General features: G+C 38.4%; 4 protein-coding genes across 4 annotated transcripts; 1 reads left to right on the top strand and 3 right to left on the bottom strand.

Moving 5' to 3' along the window:
- Nucleotides 1-2968: 2968 nt before the first annotated feature.
- Nucleotides 2969-6324, top strand: LOC108805865 (multiple C2 domain and transmembrane region protein 14). The gene has a single exon (XM_018577838.2). It carries the CDS (start codon nt 3140-3142, stop codon nt 6221-6223), a length of 3084 nt encoding a protein of 1027 aa, XP_018433340.1. The 5' UTR covers nt 2969-3139; the 3' UTR covers nt 6224-6324.
- A 576-nt stretch (nt 6325-6900) lies between these two features.
- Nucleotides 6901-12618, bottom strand: LOC108806727 (beta-glucuronosyltransferase GlcAT14A). Its single transcript, XM_018578912.2, has 4 exons — nt 12061-12618; nt 11627-11702; nt 7866-7981; nt 6901-7609 (listed from the first exon to the last, which is right to left on the bottom strand). Exons 1-4 carry the CDS (start codon nt 12551-12553, stop codon nt 7164-7166), a joined length of 1131 nt encoding a protein of 376 aa, XP_018434414.1. The 5' UTR covers nt 12554-12618; the 3' UTR covers nt 6901-7163.
- A 634-nt stretch (nt 12619-13252) lies between these two features.
- LOC108807483 (F-box protein KIB4-like) lies at nt 13253-16749 on the bottom strand. Its single transcript, XM_056989554.1, is given in 2 exon segments — nt 13253-14593; nt 16686-16749. Coding segments are annotated over 2 exon segments (1275 nt in total). The 3' UTR covers nt 13253-13382.
- Nucleotides 16750-19654: 2905 nt separating this feature from the next.
- LOC108806805 (cationic amino acid transporter 4, vacuolar-like) lies at nt 19655-23600 on the bottom strand. The gene is made up of 14 exons (XM_018578998.2): nt 23206-23600; nt 22923-23124; nt 22769-22853; nt 22555-22695; nt 22355-22473; nt 22169-22265; nt 21870-22042; nt 21715-21781; nt 21401-21559; nt 21013-21217; nt 20795-20903; nt 20454-20566; nt 20037-20112; nt 19655-19951 (listed from the first exon to the last, which is right to left on the bottom strand). Exons 1-14 carry the CDS (start codon nt 23363-23365, stop codon nt 19807-19809), a joined length of 1851 nt encoding a protein of 616 aa, XP_018434500.1. The 5' UTR covers nt 23366-23600; the 3' UTR covers nt 19655-19806.
- Nucleotides 23601-23705: the final 105 nt, after the last annotated feature.

Here is a 23705-nt window from a genome sequence, read left to right as displayed (position 1 = left end):
CCCATCTTTATTTGCTTCATATGAGAGCTATGTTATATCCTATTAAGATGAAATTAGTTAGTGTTGATTATAGATATATATATATTTAAATTCTTTGAAAATTAAACGGTAAATGATTCAGACAAACGCAATCTACTCGCACTTAAAGGAACTGAGACATCGAATTTTAATTAATATTCAGACCTAAATTTCTATCATCTATTATGCATGTATAAAAAGATTATATGTAAGCTACATTACATAAACGTCACAAATATCTTGGTCCAAAAAAAAAAAACTTGGTACAAAATTTCACAAAGTACTATATTTTGATTAGATGTTCGGAATCCACGTACCGATTCAGAAGGAAAGTATTCTGACGAGATTCGTATGACTTAAGTAAACTCCAAAGCTTCACTGAAAATTATAATAAAAACAGTACTACTACTTATAGACATGAAAGATATGTAAATGTGCCGTGCACGTGCGCGTATTTTGAACAAGAACTAACGGCTTCTGATTCATTGGTACGAGTTTATTTATAATATCAGTATCAAGTGATATAAACAAGTACACATCCGTCCGAACGTAGACAAAACAAAAACACTCACATTTTGTGTGAAGGGATAAAAATCATGCAATAACAGTTCGAGAAAGTACAACTGCAAGTTGTATGCAATTTTTTTTCTCAATGCAATTTGGATTTCTGAAAAGATTATCCGTTAGTTTCCAGTTGCATGAATTCATTTGACCGGCCATGCAAGCATATATCTCATGTTCACATAATCAAGAAGAATTTTCGTGAAGTTTTACACTTCACGTAATTAATATGAATTTATCGAAACCAATTTTCATTTTACATGTCAATTAATATTTAAATGTCATCTTGGAAAGAACTAACAACAGCGCCCAGCTTATTATAATGGTTGAATCAGGTAGGCCAGGCGAACATATCGAAAATGATAATAGCAACCATTTTAAGCCTGGAACTTACTTTTATGCTTGCAAAGACTCAACTGAAAATCCTAAACAATGTTTCTACTTTTCAGAATGAGTTGGTTTAATACAATGTATTGTTAGGTCTCATTTAATTCGGTGAGATTACATTAATCGATGCATAATGTTAGAGAGTTTAAGCAAACATTGATTCATCTATCTTATTAAAAGAAAAGTAACCATTTAAAAATACCCCTTAATTTTCACTTTTATTTACACTTCATGCCACTGTAGTATTAATTAAGTTTTCTATTTTATGCTTGTCTTTTTCACTTTAGTTAATGTGGTTTCCAAAATTAAATACACAACTAAATAATACTTTCTATTTTAATAATTTGTATTTTTTCACTTAGATTAATGTATTTTCCAAAATTAAATTTGAATTAAATACACTTCATTAACTTCTCAATTAAATCAATTTCAAATTAAAAAAATTACATTTTTATTGGACAAACAATTCATAGAAATTATAATATCAACTTTTCATTTAACGAATCTGAACGAAAAATATTACCAAATTTGAACCGAAACTAGATAATATCCAAACGGATTTTTACCATTTTGGTATCTAGAGAACCATAACCAAACCTGATCTGAACGAAATATTTTGGATATTCTAATGTATTTAAATCATATGTATTTAAATCATATTTATATACTTCAATATGTTAGCTATTTTTAGAGTTAATATCAAAGATATAAGCTATTTTAAAGTTGTTTAAAATATTTGAAATATAAAAAATAGTCAAAATTAAACATCTAAAATAGATAAACAATAATCAAAACACCAAAATACTTAAAATATATATTTATTCTCATCCAAATATTCAAGTTAAACATATTTTTAATTTTTAATTTAGGTACTTTGTCTTACATTACTTAAATTACATTACTCATATTTACATGTTATATTATTTTTATTTTTAGATTTAGAGATATTTAAAGATATATAAATTTTGAAAATTTAAAAATAGTTTAAACGGGTTATCAAACCCGCAAAAATCCGAATCAAACCGGAACCAAAATTTATAAATACACGAATAAAGCTAGAATCTTTAAACTCGAAAATCTCAAGCCCGAATAGATTTTAACCGAATTCGAATGGATACCCAAATATCCACTCCTAATTTAGTCAATATAAAACGATTAAATATTATAAATATATTATTTTGTATAAATAAATAAAAACTAAAAGTAAAAATTAATATCCGTGCGGTCGCACGGGTCAAGATCTAGTTAACTAATTAATTTGAACGTAACATTATAAGTTTGTAACGCTGTAAACACGCTCTAACGGGAACTCTCTGCATGTTGTAAGTTGTTAGATTTAAGCAATAGGGTGCGAATTCCAAGACCAAAAAAAAAAAAAAAAAAATTTTCTTTTGGTTTTTTTAAAAAAATAATAAATAAAAAAAATAAAGTCGAATCAATCGCGGGTCGCCACGTGGTATGGGGCCCGCGGAACAGTTAAAAAACAGGTTCATAGGAAAGGAGTTATGTGATACGGTTTATATTTTCTGTGGGCCCCACAGTTATTTTAATGTTTTTTCTTTGTGAGAAACTGTGTGAGTTTTAGAGTAAAACTATCAATGGAGTTGCTCTTACTTCATTAATTATCTTTTAACGTTATCAATGTGTCATTTGTCACTTGTCATTTGGTTCATCTTTTTCAAAGGGGAGCTATACATCACCTAACTCATGTTTTCAAAATTGCAGAAACCGTTATTTATCACCACAGCAAATAAAAACACATGACTTTTACAAAATAAAATCAGTACTTTATTTTCTTTTTCATAAACGAACGGGAGATTCCACTTACCAGCATCAAGCACGGTGTTCAGACTACCTGCACTAAACCTTTTTAATTTAAAAACAAATATCAATTTGATTCGTCCTATTATGTTAAGTCACGTGGCATATTATCTCACGTGTCATAGCTGACGTGTCGTAGCTTTACCTCAAACCCCTTTTTAAACCCCTTCACTCTCGAGCTTCGAACACAAACAGTACTTAGAAAAAAACAGACAATCAGTTATCTCTCTCTAGAAAAAAAAAACATTTCAAATTTTCTCTCTCTCTCCAAAAAGAAACTGAACACTCTATCTTCTTCAATCGTAAGAACCAAAACCAATCAGTTCCAGATCGTCCGTAAGACAGAGAAACAATGACGGACACTGTCCTGAGGAAACTGATCGTTGAGATCTGCAACGCGAGGAACCTGATGCCTAAAGACGGCCAGGGAACGGCGAGCGCCTACGCGATCGTCGATTTCGACGGCCAGCGGAGGAGGACGAAGACCAAGTTCCGAGATCTGAATCCCCAGTGGGACGAGAAGCTCGAGTTCTTCGTGCACGACGTGGCGACCATGGGGGAGGAGATCCTGGAGATCAACCTGTGCAACGACAAGAAGACGGGGAAGCGGAGCACGTTTCTCGGGAAGGTCAAGATCGCCGGGAACGCGTTCGCGGCGGCGGGATCCGAGACGCTCGTTTACTACCCGCTCGAGAAGAGGAGCGTCTTCTCTCAGATCAAAGGAGAGATCGGTCTAAAGGCGTATTACGTCGACGAAAGTATACCGGCTCCGGCGGTGGCGGCTCCGGAAGCGGCGGAGGAGAAGCCTGCGGCGGATGGTCAGGCTGCTCCGGATGCTCCGGCGGCGGAAGCCAAGGCTGGGGAGAAGGAGAAAACAGAGGAAGGGAAGAAAGAAACAGAGGCGGCGAAAACAGAGGAGAAACCGAAGGAAGAAGCTAAACCGGAGGAGAAACCTAAGGAAGAAGCTAAACCGGAGGAGAAAAAACCAGACGCTGCAGCTCCTCCGGCTAAAGATGCTAACAAAAAGCCTCCGGAAGCCGCGGCGGCGGCAGCTCCTCCTCCCACGGCTCTGCCGCAGAAAACAGAGACGGTGAAGCAGAAAGAAATAGAAATTAAACCGGAGAATCTAAACCGGCAAGACCTGATCGGAGCGGATCTCGAGCTTCCTTCACTAACCAGAGATCAGAACCGTGGTGGCGGTTACGATCTCGTGGATCGAATGCCGTTTCTATACATCCGTGTGGCTAAAGCGAAGCGAGCGAACAACGACGGGAGCAGTCCGATCTACGCCAAGCTCGTGATCGGGACAACCGGTGTGAAAACCAGATGTCAAACCGGTAAAGACTGGGACCAAGTGTTTGCTTTCGAGAAAGAGAGCTTGAACTCAAGCTCCCTCGAAGTCTCGGTTTGGTCGGAGGAGAAAGTTGAGAAGGAAGACAAAACGGTGACGACTACGGAGAGTTGTTTGGGAACGGTGTCGTTTGATCTTCAGGAGGTTCCTAAGAGAGTGCCTCCGGATAGTCCTTTGGCTCCTCAATGGTACACGTTGGAATCTGAGAAATCTCCGGGGAATGACGTCATGCTCGCTGTTTGGCTCGGGACTCAAGCTGATGAAGCGTTCCAAGAGGCTTGGCAGTCGGACTCCGGCGGGTTGATACCGGAGACCCGGTCCAAGGTTTACTTATCTCCGAAGCTTTGGTATTTGAGGCTAACGGTCATACAAACCCAAGATTTGCAGCTAGCTTCGGGGCCCGAACCTAAAGCGAAGAACCCCACCACTGAGCTTTATGTGAAAGCTCAGCTCGGACCTCAAGTCTTCAAAACGGCTAGGACTTCTATCGGACCTTCAGCTTCTTCTTCTGGATCCGGTAACCCGACTTGGAACGAGGATCTAGTTTTCGTAGCTTCCGAGCCGTTTGAGCCGTTCTTGATAGTGACTGTGGAAGATGTAACGAATGGTCAATCAATTGGTCAGACCAAGATTCACATGGGGAGCATTGAGAGGAGAAATGATGACCGGACTGAACCGAAATCGAGGTGGTTTAATCTCGCCGGTGACGAGAATAAACCGTACTCAGGGAGGATACATGTGAAGGTTTGCCTTGAAGGCGGGTATCACGTGCTGGATGAAGCAGCTCATGTGACGAGTGATGTTAGACCTTCCGCTAAGCAGCTAGCCAAGCCACCTATTGGTTTATTGGAAGTGGGTGTCCGTGGAGCTACTAATTTACTTCCGGTGAAAACCAGAGACGGTACACGCGGAACTACTGATGCTTATGTGGTTGCAAAGTATGGACCGAAATGGGTTCGGACTCGTACTATCCTAGACCGGTTTAATCCGCGGTGGAACGAGCAGTACACATGGGATGTTTATGATCCGTGCACGGTCCTAACCATTGGAGTGTTTGACAACGGACGATACAAACGCGACGAAGCGGGGAAGCAAGGGAGAGATTTAAGGGTTGGGAAAATCCGCATACGTCTCTCCACTCTCGACATGAACCGCATCTACCTCAACTCCTACACCTTAACGGTAGTACTACCGAGCGGAGCCAAGAAGATGGGAGAAATAGAAATTGCTGTTCGGTTTTCTTGTCCGTCTTGGCTAAGCATTATTCAAGCTTATGTCACGCCAATGCTACCTAGGATGCACTACGTCCGTCCGCTCGGCCCGGCTCAACAAGACATTCTACGTCACACGGCTATGCGTATCGTGACTGCTCGGCTCGCCCGGTCTGAGCCTCCTTTGGGTCAAGAGGTGGTTCAGTACATGCTTGACACGGACAATCATGTGTGGAGCATGAGGAGAAGCAAAGCTAACTGGTTCCGTGTCATCACGTTCTTGTCACGTGCCGCTACTATAGCCCGTTGGGTTCACGGGATACGAACTTGGGTCCACCCACCAACCACCGTGCTAGTTCACTTGCTTCTCGTGGCCATCGTCTTGTGTCCACATTTAGTTCTACCAACTGTTTTCATGTACGCGTTCTTGATCCTAGCCTTAAGGTTCCGTTGCCGTGGCAGATTCAAAGTCAATAGCGTTGACACTCGCCTCTCTTGCGTTGACTCTGTTGCACCCGACGAGCTAGACGAGGAGTTTGACGGTTTTCCGGCGACGAGACCACCTGAGGTTGTTCGCATAAGGTATGACCGGTTAAGGGCATTGGCTGGTCGGGCACAGACTTTACTAGGTGATGTGGCGGCTCAAGGAGAGCGTGTTGAGGCGCTTTTCAACTGGAAGGACCCACGAGCTACGTGTATATTCGTGGTGTTTTGTCTTTTCGCATCCTTCTTGTTCTACATTGTGCCGTTCAAGATCTTTCTTTTGGGGTTTGGTTTCTACTACATTCGACACCCAAGGTTCAGAGATGATATGCCTTCTGTTCCGGCCAACTTTTTCCGACGGCTTCCTTCAATGTCTGATCAGATCCTGTGATTCAGACAAAGGGTGGTCAACTATGAATCTTGTTTTATTTGTTGTTTATCTATTTCGTGTCATGTAATCCTCTGAATATTTAATTATTATTATTTTCAATATACCTTCATTGTTTTTTAACTAAAGTTGTGGTGGTAGGTCCGTGAGTGGGCATTAAGATCTCATCACACCACCAATAGATGGAAAATTTGACCGTTAGTGCTTTGTGGGCCAAATATTTAATTTAAACATTAAAAGACATTCGTATAAAGCTCAAGAAAATCTGGTCAGTCGTGGTTTAGGTGAAGAAGTTAGTGTGTATGACCGTTGCTGCATCACAGGAGCGTCGCTCTAGGAAAAGGAAAGCTTAAACCATAGAATAAATAAGGATAAATATTGAAAGCTTAAACCATAGAATAAATTAGCCGGATTAGGACAGTGAACCATAGTATTATCAATCTATCTCAATCATCCTTAGTTCCTTATTTCATGTCTCGACTTTGTTTAGTTTCTCGGATATCTATAAAATTTACTCATTTCAACTAAGTTTTTCATTTTGATTTGAAGATCAGTTTTGTTTGGTTTGGTTTGACCTCTTTCACTTGCCTTTCCCAATATTGAACACTAGAAAATCAAGATAAATCAAGTAGTAAAAACACAAAAAAAAAACTTAAATCTACTTATTCCCCAAAGACAAGTATCAACAGCAATAGCTGAAACATATGCTTTCACAAAGATCAAAGATTGGTCAAACGCTTATAATATGGAGTATCACAACCTAGTCCATCCAAAATTCTATATATTATAATGGTTTGGAAGTCCAAAACCAAATCCACTTCAACATTATATCTAAATTTTCCTTATTCTTTTTATAAAGCACTAAAGAATAAACACGAAAAAACAAACCAAGAAAGAATAAGATCAAAGGTATCTCCATATAGAGTAGCATAGCTCACACTTCCTATCTACATTGTCTCCTGACAAAGTTTTTTCTCAACATAAGCCTCAAAAGCAAACTCTTCAGCCTCCTAGCCCCCGGACCAGGACCAGGTTTTGACCCACGCTTCGGTTTGTTTCTCAGGATCTCTCGGTCTATCCTATTGAGAACTGGGTCATTGCTCTTGAACTTCCTTGCAAAGGGTCTGTTACTCATTACCATCTTTCTGTAATCCTTTGTCCCTAAAGTCTTAGGATGCTGCTTTGGCGGATTGTCCCAAGAAATGTAGTGGAGATCGTGGTTCACGGTTGTGTTCTTGAACTCATCCGAGTTGCATATGAGTGTCTGAAAATAGCCTTCCGGAGATGAAACAAAGTTGGTGTAGTATAGAAGGAGTGTTCTTGGTAAGTTGTCATAACCTATTATGCAGTATTCTGAAAACGGTCTTGATAGGAACGTCCAAGCTGAACCTGAAATAGTTTTCCATGCTATATTGTATCAACTCTGCATTTCTTTACTAAATAAAAATACATTTCACCAAAAAGTAAACTTCTACATTTTTATCCTTTTAACAAAAAATATTAGGTTTTATGTCTTACTCAGCTCAATCCTTAGACGCAACAATCTTCTAATCTCTTTTTCTTTTTAGATTAAACTTCTAAACATCATATAGTTTTTTTTGGTGTTTAAATTATTAAAAATAAAAAGTGAAAGAGTAAAGGAAACCTGTGAAGAGCTTGAAAGAAGTAGGGAGGCTTCGCTGTTTGATAACCCACCAAATCTCTGACTTGTTGAGGCTATAAAGTCCTGGATCTATTATTATTGGTTTCCCTCTTTTGTTCCTACACATTTCATCATATTACTAATCTTAATCATATGTTTTTCCTTACAATTCCGCTAAGAGTCAAGACTGCTTTGCAGATAGTTCAAATTATATTTATATACGCATATTTAATTTATTTTCTGTTTTTCTCATCAATAGTATAGTATTTTTTTTTTTGTGCAAACGGGCTTTTATAATTGATTAAGAAACGTGAAGGGCCCATAAGGCCTGCTTAGCCACAAGGTCGGCCCTGACATTGTTTAGTCTAGAAATGAAATTGAAGCTAATCGACTTGAATGAAAAAGCAGAGTGGTAGATGTCTCGAAGGATTCCAAAAATCTCTGTCTTCATCTCTTTACGGTTGATGATATTGATGAGAGTTTGAGAGTCTGAGGAGAGTGAGATTTCTTCGATCCTGCAAGAGAGGGCAAAGTTTATGGCTGATCGGACAGCCAAGGCTTCTGCCATAAGGGGCGACGACACATGCAATGATGTCGTTGAGTTTTGTGATGTTGAGACCCGATCATCAATCACCCAACCAAGTCCTGCTGCACCAGTCGAGGCATTCCAGGCGGCGTCTGTGTACACCGCTGTCACTCCGAGGCGTCTAAGGTTTGGTTCGGTTCTGATCAAAGGTTTCGGGATGGCATGTTTTGGCGGAGGTTGAGCCAGCTTCCACTCTCGGCCATCTACAATGGCTTTGAGTATTGTCTCCTCCGGTGTGCCAGTCCTTTTTTGGAAGATCATCTGGTTTCTAGAGATCCACAAACACCAGATTATCGAAGCTGCTAGGGTTCCTTCATCTAGTCCTATCGTGGGGAGCGAGGGAAGTTTCCTTATTAGCTCCCATCCTTCATGCTCAGAGATGATCTCCAATGGTCTGATTGGGGATTTTAGAGGCGCTAACTCCCATACCTTTCTCGCAAATGGGCAATGGAACAAAAGGTGAGTAACTGTTTCAAGTTCATTGCATCGATGACATAGAGGGCTCACTGAGATGTTTCGGATTGCAAATTGTTCTCCTACTGGTAGTGCACCTTGTAGGGATTTCCAGATAAATATCTTGATTTTTTCTGCTGTTTTTATGTTCCAGACATTGGCTATCCAATCTATTGCTGCTTCTGGATGCGGTAGAGTTGGTGGTGGCGCCTCTTCCATCTGTGCTCTATAGCCTGATCTGGTGGTGTAGTCGCCTGTGGGGTTCTTTAGCCACACCAGTTCATCAGGTAATCTCTCTGTACTCGGTTTGAGTTGTAGGATTTGAGCCTTGTGGAAGGGTAGTATCTGTTCAATCATCCCTAAGTTCCATTCTGATGAATTTGGCAGTAGGAGGTCGGATACTTTGAGTGAGAGATGTGCTTCTAGCGCCGGTCCCATAGGTCGTGATTGTTCTCTACAAGATAGCCAATCATCCTTCCAGACGTTGACTGATTCCCCGTTTCCGATTACCCATCCTAGCTGTTTAGCGAGAAGGTCTCTGCCTATTAGGATGCTCCTCCAACCGTGGGAGGAGGATGGGGGTTTGCATTGTAGGAAGATCTCTGATTGGCAATACTTGCCTAGGAGACAGCGAGCTAGGAGGCAATTTGGATTCTTTAGGATTCTCCATCCCAGTTTAGCGAGCAAGGCGTCATTAAAGGTGGTAAGGTTTTTGAAGCCTAGACCTCCTAGCTTTTTTGGTTTTGACATTTTTTCCCATGATATCCATGCCATTTTGTGTTTTGCAGGGTCATCATCCCACCAAAATCTCGTCAGAGTAGATTGGAGATTGGCACATAGGGACTGTGGGAGTTTGAAGCAAGACATTGAGTGGGATGGCATCGCTGATAGGACGCTTTTGATCATGGTGCATTTCCCTGCGCTCGAGAGGAACTTTGACGACCAACTTACTGCACGTTGCTTTACTCGATCCAGGATTGAAGCAAAGACATCCTTCTTTTTCCTGCCGAAGTGCTCAGGAAGACCCAGGTACTTCCCCATTCCTCCATCTTTGTCAATACCAAGGGTAGTTTTCATAAGAGTACGCGTCGAAGGATTGGTACACTTAGAGAAGAAAACAGACGACTTTTGCTTGTTTATTAGTTGGCCTGAGACTGCTTCATAGACACTTATGATTTTCTTCAGAGACTCAGCGTTTTTCCTGTTTGCTTTGCAGAAAAACATGGTATCGTCGGCAAAAAGGAGGTGGGTGATCTTAGGGCTGTGTGTTGCGATTGCTATCCCTTTTAGGAGACCATTGTGCTGCGCTTTCAAGCATAAGCCGGAGAGGACCTCACTGCAGAGGATAAACAGGTAAGGAGAAAGAGGGTCTCCCTGTCTGATCCCTCTTCCCGGTTTAACAAAACCTCTGGTTGCCCCGTTGATAATGAATGTATAGCTTACTGATGTGATACATTGCATGATTAGCTCGATAAACTGTTGCTTGAAATTCATCTTTGTTAGGACTTGATAGATAAATTCCCACTTTAGCCTGTCGTAGGCTTTGCTCATGTCTGTCTTGATTGCCATTGAGAAGTGTTTCTCTGCTTTTGAGCTCTTTAGATAGTGTAGGATCTCGTGTGTAATTAACACGTTGTCTGATATGGCTCTTTTGGGGACAAACGCAGATTGAGTCTCAGCGATTAGGAATGGGAGCAGTGGTTGCAGGCGGTTGGTGAGTAGTTTTGAAATGGTCTTGTAGTAGACATTGCAGAGAGCAATAGGTCTGTACTCTGTCACCTTTGTAGCTCCCTTTACTTTTGGTATTAATCTGACGTGGGTTTCATTTATTGTTCTCGGCATGCAGCCGGATGTGAAGAAGTCTTGGACTTCACGGATGATATCTTTACCCACCACGTTCCAATTCAGTTGAAAGAAGCAGGCTGAGAATCCATCAGGGCCAGGGGCCTTTTCCGGATGGATTGAGAAGAGAGCCTCCTTAATTTCTTCCTCCAACGGTACGGCCACTAGTTTAGCGTTTTGTTCATCCGTTATTCTTGGGGTGATTGCTTCTGTTACTACTTCCTCCATTAGTTGAGGGTTGTAGATCCCTGGGGTGAACATCTCTTGGAAGTATTCTTGGATTGTGGCTGCAATCTCTTCTTCTTTATAAACTTGTTTGCCTTCTGTATCCTCTATAACTGCAAATTTATTGATTGCTTTCCTTTTCTTTGTAGAGGCGTGGAAGAAACCGGAGTTCTTATCTCCTAGGTGGAGCCAGAGTTGTCTGCTTCTTTGCTTCCAGAAGTTCTCCTCTACCTTGTAAGCTTCATTTAGTTTCTTCTTTAGGTTCTCCAGTAAGTTTTCATCTGGTTGGGTAGAGATTGTTTGTTCCTCTATTGTTGCCTTTAGTTTCTCCATTTGTGCTAGGTTCGCTTCCCTTTGTTTCTTTGACCAACTGATGATAGCTGTTCTACACGCATCTATCTTTTGCTTGACTTTTCGTTGGGTATCGCTTAACCATGTGTGCTTTATTATGCTTGAGACTACTGAGTTGGTGTTGAGACGACGGTCATAACGAAAAATTCCCCTCTTCTTCTTGCGCAGGGGCTCGAAGTACGTGATCAAAGGTCTGTGGTCTGAGCTATCGAAACGGAGGTATTCACACCTGCCCGAGGCAACTCAGGCTAGTATAGTATTTAATTTCAATGATAAAAACGTAGAAAAGAAAAGAAGTAAAACTAACATTTTCCATCCCAACCGGCTTGTGTGCTGAATGAAGTTGAGATCTCTAGGCAACTCAGAAAAAGCATAGATCAGATCTGCATTTATTTAATAGATTAATAAACTACACAACAATTACATCACACTCCCATATATAGACACACCATTATCAGCCTAATAATAACTTGAGTTGAAAATCAATGTCTTAACCAATCCTAACTAGTACATTCATGTGCCACACAAACCGATCATAACCACTGCATTCTTATCATAATAATTCCAAAATCCAAACTAAGATGAAAATAGATAACCAAATGTACACATCGATCCTAACCGGTTCATTTGTACATCACACAAATCTAGATCCAAATCTTAATCAGTCTAAAAGCAAGAGATGATGAAAACACACATATATTTGGTTAGTCAAAATTAAATAAAAGGGTACACTCACCGTACCGTCTTGTTTAACTAGAGGATAATCAGAAGCACTTAGATTGATGAACCAATCCCACCGACAACATCTCAAGAGCAAAGCCATTGCGTGAAGCGTCGTCGCGAGCATCGTTGGTCCTCTGTAAGTAACAAGATTTGGTTTGCCTACGATCATCACATTACCCTCGGGCTGAAACAGAGGCTCTCCCGCCACGAACCTGGCCATCTCCAAATGCTCATCCTCGGGGGCCTCGAGGTCTAGGTGGATCAAGTAATGGTTTCTGCGGTGGTAGAGAGATCGGAGGAGGCGTTTGAGTTTATCAACGTCCCCTTTGGAGGCAGAGATGAGGTAGGCGAAAGAGGGAAGCGTAGAGTTGAAGTCTTGGTTGGATTCAATGGATGTAGTGGGGATCTTTGAAGAAGCGAAGAGAGTTGTGGTTGTGGGGATGATGTAAAAGAATGAGAAGAGGAGAGACGTTAGAGAGAATGAGATCATCAATAGCTTCTTCATCGCCATTTTGTTCCTCTCTGTAAATTTTCTTGGAATCTAGACCATGAAGAATAGAGAGAGAGTGTGTTGTGTGGTTTAATGCTGAACTAGTTTGTTGTATTACAAAGATGGGTTTATATTTATTGATTCTTTCTATTACACCCGTATATTTAACAATTGTCAGAAAAGTTTACAGGTTCCAAAAACAATACTAGGGAAATCAAAATGTTACAAAACGATAAACAATAAATATCACATTGACGTACGAATCAAAATTCATACTCTAATTGCTCATCATCATTTATGAGCTAAACTGTTTTAGAATAGGCACCAACAGATATTAGGCATGGCACCAATAGTTTGAAAGGTGATTGTCACCAAACTTGACATAAACATTAACCAACTCCGACAAATGATATTTTGTTAAGACCAATGTTGATAAGACATATTTTTAGTCTGATTTTATATATCCAGACAATATTAGCAACAAAAAAATATAATTTTATTGCAACATACTATATCTTTTTTTTTTTTGAACACGATGCAACATACTATATCTTAATATTTTGAAAACTGACATTTTAAGTTGAGACGGATCTAGAGATTGAGAGTAAGAACTAAAAATACCTAAAAAAGGTTGCAAGATTGGATTCTATGCTTCCAAATTAAGTCCTCCATGTACATATTTCTCTCACTATTATGTCTTTGATATCTATCACTAGAATGTCTTTGATATTGATATCACCATGTAATAGTGTTCTTTGACTTAAAAAAATATTCTAAGAATATGATGGATAGAGCAAAAAAAATCATTCAACATTACCAAAAAGATAGAGGTAAAATCATTTTTTAAGTTTTATTTTCCACCAAAAGTGGGAACAAACCAACGAGCATCCTTGAAAGGTAGTGGCGACGAAGCAGTAAGATGATTAAACAATTGAACTTTATTCATGGTCTGAATATTGACGACGCAAATGCCGTTATCATCCTCCCGTAGATGATAGTCATTGTCTCCACGAAACTGATCATTACTATAATATAAGCAATTTTTCAGAACTCCATCTTTGGCTGGAACCGTTATTCGTTGATCCAAAAGCAATGCTTCGTCCCCTAGAGACTCGATTATAGCCCATTCTGATGATTTAGGATCCATCTTGTAGATGTTCAAGACGTGGTTCCTAACTCCTGAAATAGCCAAAACTTGTCCAGACAAAGTCACAGCAAGATGTTTGAAACGGATTGGTCCATAAGGCCCATAACACTCCGGAGACGTGAAACTTGCAAACTCCTTAGGAGAATCACCACAAGAGAAATCAAAAGCAGTAGTGCTTCCGTCTTCAACAAGCACGTAAAGCTTGTTTTCTATAAACACCATATCGACGCATCTTTGATTCTTTGATGATCGAAACACTCTCCAGCTATCGTGTCCTTTCTTGTGATATGCAAGAGAGCGATCAAAAGCCCACACAACTAAATAATCTTTGTTTCTTTCATCTACCCACAAAACGGCAGCGCTTATTCCATAGCACGTTGTTAACAATGTTAAGTTATCTTTGTAATGGAATGTCGTAACCGTGAAACTAGAGTCAAAATTTCTCTTGAATTTCAACTTTGATCCGTCGGTTGATTCCATTGAATCGAGAAACGGGAGATGAATCCTCTCTCGAGTGAACATATTCAAAAGATAAAAACGGGTTTTACGGTCTAACATGAGGAACCAGCTATTGTAACTTGCCAAACAAGAAGTCCTGAGGATATCAGAACCGAGATCTCTTACTGTGTATGATTTGTGGTCAATAGGATCGAACAACTTACATGAATCGTCTATGCTTTCCTCGGGTAAGTGAAGTACGTCTGCAGGAAAGAGGACGAGCCATGGGTTTGCTTGTCTCATGCGGCATGATTTTGAAGCGGAATACCATACTGAAGAAACGCATCTGGCTCTATGAAAATCAACAAAGCTTAATCGTTCCATGACCAATATAACCAGGTCGAGGATAAGGATCGGGTCCTTGAGTATCGTTTTGTTGGAACCGATCATCTCCACTTTGCCTTATGATACTATTTCTTAAACGATATATACAGAAGTTGTGTTTTAGGTTTGTCATTATTTACTTTTCTTAGGGTAATAGGAAAAAAAAGGTAACACGTTACTTTAAAATTAACCCAAAGTATATCTTAATCAAATTAGAAATATAAATTAGGGAATAAAAGAAAAAGCGAAATATTAAAAAAAAAAACAGAAAGGTCACTAAAATTAACACAAAGTAATATCTTAATAAAATTAGAAAATAAATTAGTAAATAGAAGGTGTAGAATTAGAAAATTCCTTTTCAAATAACAGAAAGGTAAATAAAATTAATACAAAAATATACACTACAATAAAACCTCTGTTGTATTTTATTAATTTATAAAGTTATTTATTTATGAAAATTTTCGTTTTTAGATTTTCTATTTTAATATATATTTTTATCTAAAATAAGAAAAATATTTCATTTTATTGTATATACATTATTTTATTTTTCTGAAAATTCGAAATTTATGTTGGTTTTATTATATTATTTGGTGTATATAAAAAATATTCCATATAATTTAGTTAAGGTTTTAGATATAATTTTGTTAAATATTATTAAGGTATGTTAAGTGTTAAGAAAATATAAAATAATTCCACTGTAAATATAAAACAAAGAATATATGGTTGATTTGTATTTATATAAAATGTGTATACATATAAATTATTAATTTGTAATTTTAATAGGACTATATATTTTTATAATATTTTCTAAAATTCTATTATTTAATTATTTTACCGATTTATGTCATATTTTGGATCGGTCTAACTTGAAATCGAAGGAATTTATTAATTTATAATGGTTATTAATTTATTGAGTATTGATTTATTAAATATTAATTTATAGAATTTCTAGTGTATATCTTAATCAAATTTTAATAAAATTATAAAATAAATTAAGTGGAGGATCGAGCTTAAGGCTTTGATTTGGGAAAAAGAGAAAGTGAACAGATAAGACCATAAGGTAACTAGATTTTAACCCGCACGTTCGTGCGGGTATTTTTTTCATTTTATAAATGTAGAACTAAAAGTTTTAAATATAAAATTTACATTTTAATTTTCCATATTGTATAACTTTATAATCTTATTGTTTAAAATTTTTATGTGACATTCTTAATGTATAATGATTTACTGTATACATTAAACTTTGTTATTATTATTATGTACTAATATATTTTTGAGTTCGGTACAAATAAATTCATATTCTGAAATTATCAAATAAAGAATCACATAAAAGTATGTCTTTTTTTAATTTGGATAGTTTTCATACAATACATTTCTAAAATTTATTTAGTTATACTATAGAAATGATAGTTGTTTAGAATAATCTATGTTTTCATATTATATTTTAAAAATATCAATTAATTTTCTACACTCAATTGTTATGAAAACAGATTAATTGCAAAATAAAGTAATGTAGTTGTTTTTTATAATAAAGAAAAAAATAATGTAATTATTTCTTGGTTTGAGGATGGATATAGTTCTAACAAAAACAAGTATTGGTCGTTGGTATAGTCTAGTTTTGTGAGACAGATATGGTTAGAGATTTACAAATTCAAGCCATTTGGGTCAAACAAAGGATTAACGGGTCGATCGTTTTGTCATATGGCTATAAAAGCCTTTCTTATATATTGGCGAATGTTTATAGTTAATAGCAATGGCATTTAGTCGTAAATATCATGAAAAAATCAGAGTTAAATATTAATTGTACTTTAGTTTTAATAGATTAGATATCATGAAAAATCAGGGTTAAATATTAATTGTACTGCAGTTTTAATAGATTAGATATGCGTTTGCCCAAAAAAAAAAGGTAATATGGTGTTTATAAAGAAAAGCAAAACTTAGTGGGCTTGTAGCCTTAACAAAAGGCCCATCAAAACCCAAAGTAAATCATTCAAATCCAACGCATCGCGTAACTAACAAACTCTCCCTCCGTTCTAACTCGTCTATGTCTTCTTCCTTCTGTTTTGCTCTGCAACTCTAGCCATCGCTCTCGAAACCTGAAGAGTTCTTCACCGTCGATTTGCTCAATTCCGGCGTAATACACCGGCGATTCAACTTTTTTTTTCTTAATCCAAGGTGATCAACCTCTTTCGCTCATTTTCACTCTGTTTCGTTTAGTTTCTTTCGACGTCGCCGATTTTGCCGCCATTTTTTAAGTATACAATCCCTAGCTTCTTCTAAGTAATGTGATTTTGTTTCGGTAATACTCGTTCATGGTGGTTTCTTTCCAGTATTTGAGTATGTTCGTCGTCTCTTTTCTTGAAATCTCTGTTACGCGTAAACTTAGGGTAAAATTAAATTCGGTAAAGAGATCGCTACCGTTGTGTGTGATTTGTCATCAAATCTAATCGAAATCAGAGTCGTGAATCTGAATTTGATTCTGATGAGTCTTAATACTTGCTAATTTTTAGGAAACCACAAGGAGAAAACTACAAGTTGTTTCTGAATCTGTGCAAGAATGTCAGAGACTCTGGTGAAGCTAAAACGCCTGAGGAGGTAGAATCTCGACGTGCTGAAGAGGAGTCCCAATCTCAACAAAGGGAAATGGCAAGTAGGCTTGGTGAGGATTCAGAGGAGGTCGCTAGAACAGAGGATGATGATGCATTGCCTCTAGCATGTCCTTTTTGCGAATTACCATTCTTGGATCCGGTTGTAACAACTTGTGATCACTACTTCTGCAAACCATGTGCTCTAAAGGTACGAATGATTCCCTAAGAACTCCATTTTTGACTCCTTCCATTACCGAACAAGGTTTGTAACTTGCATCAATAGTTAAGTGGAAATGCAGCTTCATTTTTTGTTGTTATTTTGGATTTATTATGGCAGCACCACAAGAACAACGCAACTTGTTTCGTCTGTAAGAACCCAACTCTAGCAGTTTTCAAACCATCCGTGGAGATCAAGAACAAGATAGCTAAAATGCGTGAGAACATGAAACCCCAAGGTTCGTACATATCCAGTCTCTCTATTTTGTCACTGTTTGCTACATGACGGAACAAATAGGCTTGGTCATGTTATGTTCTCTATGTTTGGTCAATGTGTTTGTTAGAGGACTGAACCGATCTTTTTTCTGGTTGACATGATAAACTAACTCTTACCATAGGGCTGATCATGTCTCTCTACCCATGGTTAAGGACGACTTGTGTCAAAGTCTGGATTCAGTGTACAAATAATAGCTCACGTTACAGTCCAATTCGATTTCTTGGATGACACGTAACCTTTTTTTATGTTCTCTCATTTTTTCCAGAAAATAAAGCGGCCATGTTCGATTTCGAGGAATACACTTCTCAATACATACGAAACTACCACCAAGGCGGTCCTCTGCTTCTTCGAGTTCTTCATATGGTGACGCATAAACTGTTAGATGATGAGGAAGACGATCTTCAAGCGCTACAGTTCTTGTTCGATAGACTTAAGCCCGGGAGAGATATCTACAGGACAAACCCAGAGTTTCTACAACTCGTATCAGATCAGATTGGTGGAAGAAAGGGCGAAAAGTATATTGCGAGCCAGAAAATGTTAGAGGACATGCAAAAGCAATACACCGAGATACTTGCCGTCGCATAGGGTACATTTCTAACTAGTATTCATAATATATACGTACCCTTTAATATTCCTTTTTGATGATTGGTTGCTGCGGTTTGAATTAAAGGAAGAAGAAGACCCGGAGAGGCATGCACATGCTCTTGGAAGTTTCTTGTACGCAAGCCGTCACGTACGAGAAGCGTATGACGTATTGAGCAAAGTAGAGAGTAGCATTCTCTTCATGCTGGTCGCTTTGGAGGCCCGAGAATTGGAGGTTCTTTGCTCTCTACGGGCTGTTGAAACTCTTCGTGGAGTGTCTTGTTACAATGAAATGACCAGGAAAGAGGACTCTATTCGTGCCTTAGCCCACTTGTGCAAAGGTCAGTACTACGTTGCTGCATGCAAGGTATGTCTCATCCTCATCCAACAAGAAAATTTTAATACATGTATGTCTATTAAAAAGTGTTCATATTATTTTATAGTTTCAAGAGCTCATGAACTTGAAATCCATCCTTAAGTTCTGGACCCATTGGGGTTTTGAATTGCTAACGTTGGATGATATCCACATGTTGTGCACAGTGGCGGATCTACATGGAGTATAGGGTGGGCAACTGCCCACCATGAACTTGCAATTTTAGTGTAATTTTAGTTAGATTTTTTAAATTTGCCCCTGTTCAAATTTCAGAAATTTCAGAGTTATAAAAATTTAGACAGCGTTTCATAGTTTTGCCCCTGATCAAATCTTGTTCTAGATCCGCCACTGGTTGTGCACATGGACCGCCATGGCAAGCATGACTAGAAGCGAGATATAGGTAATTACTCTATTTTAAATAATCATTTCATATAAATCACTGGTATCTAAATTTTAATTGGTGGAATTGTAGAAAGTTGCTGACGACATGAACAGGATTACATTCAAAAAAAGAAAAAAAATTGAAAACCAAGAGAAGAAACGTGTCAATTACTCGTACAGATACCTGTTGAGTCAGTACAATGCAAGGTAATTCTATTAAAAAACAACCGTTAAACAATATCATTTGAATAATTATTGTTGACATTTAGAGTTTTTCATTTTGTTGCAGGAACTACCCGGAGTGTATTCGCTTTCTGCATCAACAACTTCAAGCTAAAGCTCGTAGAGACATATACCTCTTTGATCATGTTGACAGGCTCTTTCATCTCATAAAAGAGAGATGCCTGAGGGAAGCTGAAAAGTTCAGTAGTGACTTTGACAAGCTGAGTGCTATTATCAACAACTAAGGAAGAAGAAATGGGTTTTGTGATATATTCAACACTTGAGGAACTTCATCAGAAGATTGGTACTCTGTTTTTTTTTCCTAAGATTTTGGATTAGACAAACTTTGTGGTTGGACCTTAACTTTGTGTTTACTCTTGCGCCATCAGCTTTACTATGAATCACTCACTGAAACGAGACGATCTGTTGTTTACTCTGTACAAATCTCTTTCAAAGGACCTTCTCTAAACAAATATGTTGTTTCTAGACATTCTCAAGGTTGCTTTAATCAATGACAATAGAAGGAACAAACATATCGAATAACTAAACAATTTACATGAATGTTGTATATCATAGGCATGTGTTTTTACTCTTGTGCCATCTCTTTAAAATGCTGCAACAAAGCTTGAGCTCCAACGCCTTCAGCTTTTCTATGAACCACCCATCTCAAACAAGAAGATCTGTTGTTTCCCCTGTACAAGTCGTTGGAGCGAAGCCTGCATTGTTCAGTAAGCTGTGTGACCGGCCATAGAATAGATAGATAATGCTTCCAACAAGCAGCCATATCAAGACCCTGATCCATGTCCCAGCTCTGCCATTACAAATACCGAAAACGTTTTAGAAAGATCCAATTTCGATTCATACATGTTCATGATGGTTTCATCAAACTCACTCACCCAATGTTGATGATCAAGTAGGTGTTGATCAAAATGCAGAGAACAGGTAGATACGGGACGAATGGGCAGAGAAACCCTGAAACCGAATCAAATATAGTGTGTCAGTTCAAAATGAAAAATCAAAGCACATGGTTGTTGCCAAAGCCTAACTAAGAATCTAGTTGAATATAGGATGCTACAAGCCATCATTGAACTTTGGTTGGTGCCTCATGTTCTTCAAAGGCTGCTTGCTTAACAGTTTTTTTTCCAACAAACTCAGCGCATATGTAGAAACTGTTAAGCAAGCAGCATCTTTGGAGAACGTGCGGCACCGACCAAAGCTCAATGATAGCTTGCAGTACCTTATATTCAACTAGATTTCTCATTTTTTTGTGCTGTATGAATAGGCAACAAAAGGCATAAGCCTTCAAACCTCACCTCCTTGGTGCCCGAAGTTGTGCCTTTCATCATCCTCATCGATGCACCCAAGAGTAATCAAACTTCCAAGTAAGATGGTTGCACTGACACCACACATAGTGAACCGAGGAAAACTGTCATGGTCAAGAAGAAAACGCATTAGATGATATAAAGCATACAAATTTTTTTTTAAAAACATGAAAATCTTTCAACAACAGAGTTGAAAACTGTTTCACGAACATGGATCGAAATCTACTTGAGCTCAACACGCAAGTAGCAGTGATAGTTCAAACTATATATATATATTTATAAGTGATGAAGACTCAACTAAACGCATGGATACACAGACATAAGATACCGACCTTGGAAGACGCTCAGCAGAAGCTCCTGAAGCAAGGCCTAAGACACCTATGCACACAAGAACTATACTGCAAGCAGCAATTTTTCTTCTCTTTCCAAAATACTTTTCATCTGTTCAGTGAAAACATAACAAACACGGATGAATGGCAGTAAAGATTTGAGTGTATTACAGTACAATATCATACAAAGGGTGACTATGTGAACGATCACATTTTAGTACCTTGATCTCTTTCATCACCAAGAAGAGGAGAATCAGAAGATTCTATAGCATCTTCAAGAACATTTTCAGGTTGCACTCTACTTTCACCACTAGCAGTCCAAGTTCGGGAGGAGGTTGGTAGGGGAACTCCATCTGGTGGTACGTATCTGAGAACTAACACACAGGCTGCTACAGCAGTGAATGCCATCAGAGTGCCTACACTAACCTGATGAATGAAAAAACAATGTGTGTTACAAAGAGAATGATCTTTTAAATAGAAGTAAGTTTCAACCTCTATCTCAACACTAATATCAATACTATACTAATCAATGAAACCTCTGTCTTCCTCTCGGCTACTAATTGCAGGTAAGAATCGGACATGTAATGTAGGAAAAAGATCAGAGCTTACCATCTCGGACAACTGTGAAACATCCATGAAAAATGCCAGTGAAGCGGCCAGCACACCAATTACTATTGTGTTTTTCACCGGTACTTGAGTTCGTGGGTTAATTTCTGCAAAGAAAGCTGGCAACAATCCATCCCTAGCCATCGCCATGAAGATTCTCGGCTGACAGAAGCAACCAAAAAGCACTGTCAAAGTTACAAGTGTGCATTACCATGACCCACATGAAAACTAGCATGGACCTACTTTAACAACCAAGAAATATCAATAACAAAAGTGTTGAACCTGGGATCTACAGAACAATAAGAATTGGTTAGTACCTGAGCCAGAAGTGAACCCAACAAACTCGCGCACAGAGCAGTTATTGCCCCAGTAGTTAAGATGTACCTGAAACATATATGAAAGTAGTATTTGTATTAATATTCACTCTAATGAAATCGAGCTGTTTCAGTCTCAAAAGATGTATCATGCTTACGCTGCCCATTGCATCCCACTGTCTCCAAATGCAGAGGAGATAGGAGTATCAGGATCCAGTGTATAGTAAGGGACCAACCCAACAATAACTACTGATAAAAGCATATACAAAATGCAGCATATCAGTAATGCAATCCCAATCCCCAACGGAAGATCCCTTTGAGGATTTTTAACCTGTTGCGGCAATTACCAAAAGTTTAAGAGCTTATTCATGGAAGAAAGAGTTGACAATACTAATACCAAACATCCTCTTTTATCACTATCTTAAGTTCTATAACAGAATCTTAAAAGCATGTGTACCTCCTCAGCCGTGCTTGTTACGGTATCAAACCCAATGTATGAGAAGAATACTACAGCAGATCCGGCGAGAATCCCATTTAATCCATAAGGAAAATACCTGTAAATATATTGACCTTTAAAAATAATTATGTGACACATAGCTAACTAAACACACTAGAAGAAGAAGAATAGGCTTAACTAATATACCCCTCAGGAAGATCATAGCCAACCCAGCCAGTCTTGAAAGCTAAATATCCACCAACTGCTATGATGAAAACCAAGGTGCAGACATTCACCGATGTTACAATCGCTTGTACTAATGAGCTCTGTCAAGACAAAAATACTGTTAAACTATCTAACAATCTTGTTATGAATTTCATTTCAAGTATTTTTTTTAATGTCAGTACCTCCTTTATCCCAAAGCAAAGTAGTATTGTAACAATCATAATCAACAGCGCTGCACATGGATCAACCACAATACCAAGTCCGGGTATAGTTTGTCGAGCTAAGAACACAGGAAGTTTGTCTGACCCTCCAAAAAAAGATGCCTAAAACAAAAACACCAGTACAGAATCAAACCCAAGAAAAGCAGAACACACATATAACTCAAAGAGAATTTACCAGATTTGGAGATATGCCACGTGCAATAGCTGATCCACCAATCGTGTAATCCAACACCAGTGCCCAACCAACCAACCAAGCAATCCTATGAAACAAGAACATTGAGAGTCTCAGCTTTAAGACTGGAACACAACTACAGGTTCAAGCTACCTACCCTTCTCCAAGACATATGTATGCATAATGATAAGCACTGCCAGCAGATGGACAGCGAGAAGCAAGCTCAGCATAGCAACAAGCGGAGAGAGCAGCTGCTACTCCAGCGATGAAGAATGATACAGCAAGAGCAGGTCCTGTGTGTTGTCTAGCTACTGTCCCCACGAGTATATACACTCCTGCTCCAATTGTTGTTCCCACTCCTTCAAATATTTCAACAAAAATAAATAAATGATCAATTAAATTAAACAAAAGGAAAGTTTGGATCTTTTGTCTCATCATACCAATAGCAACAAGGTCAACGGCTGTTAGTTTCTTGGCAAGCTGATGACGATGATGATCATCTCCGTCGTGTTTTTTGATATGATGACCAGAGTCAACTTGTTTCCTTCTTACAACACTCTTGAAACCACCACCCCATGAACAGCCACCGTTCTCGTTCATATCAAACAACAAAACAAGAAAGATTTGATTTTTTTGTCCGATTGATTCAGAGCAAACCCATCTGGTTTCTCTCTCAGAAAATCCAAAAAGCTGAACCTTTTTCCTCGGACAAGATCTCTAAACTCAAGATGGGGTCTGTGAATGTATGAGATACTTAGAGAGGCGTGCACGATTCTAACTTTTATGAGATTGGAACCAAGATTCTCATTGGTAAGAGATATTCATTGTTCTGTTAGATAGTGTATTTATGCAACACCGCAAAAGGCGACTCCTGATCTATGATTTTACACCTCAAATTAAAAACATTTACAGGATTTGTTTTCTTTAGCAAATTGAATCA

This window comes from Raphanus sativus, chromosome 6 (genome assembly GCF_000801105.2).
Source record: "Raphanus sativus cultivar WK10039 chromosome 6, ASM80110v3, whole genome shotgun sequence".
Classification (NCBI taxonomy): domain Eukaryota; kingdom Viridiplantae; phylum Streptophyta; class Magnoliopsida; order Brassicales; family Brassicaceae; genus Raphanus; species Raphanus sativus.
This window is presented reverse-complemented; position numbering and strand designations above follow the sequence as displayed.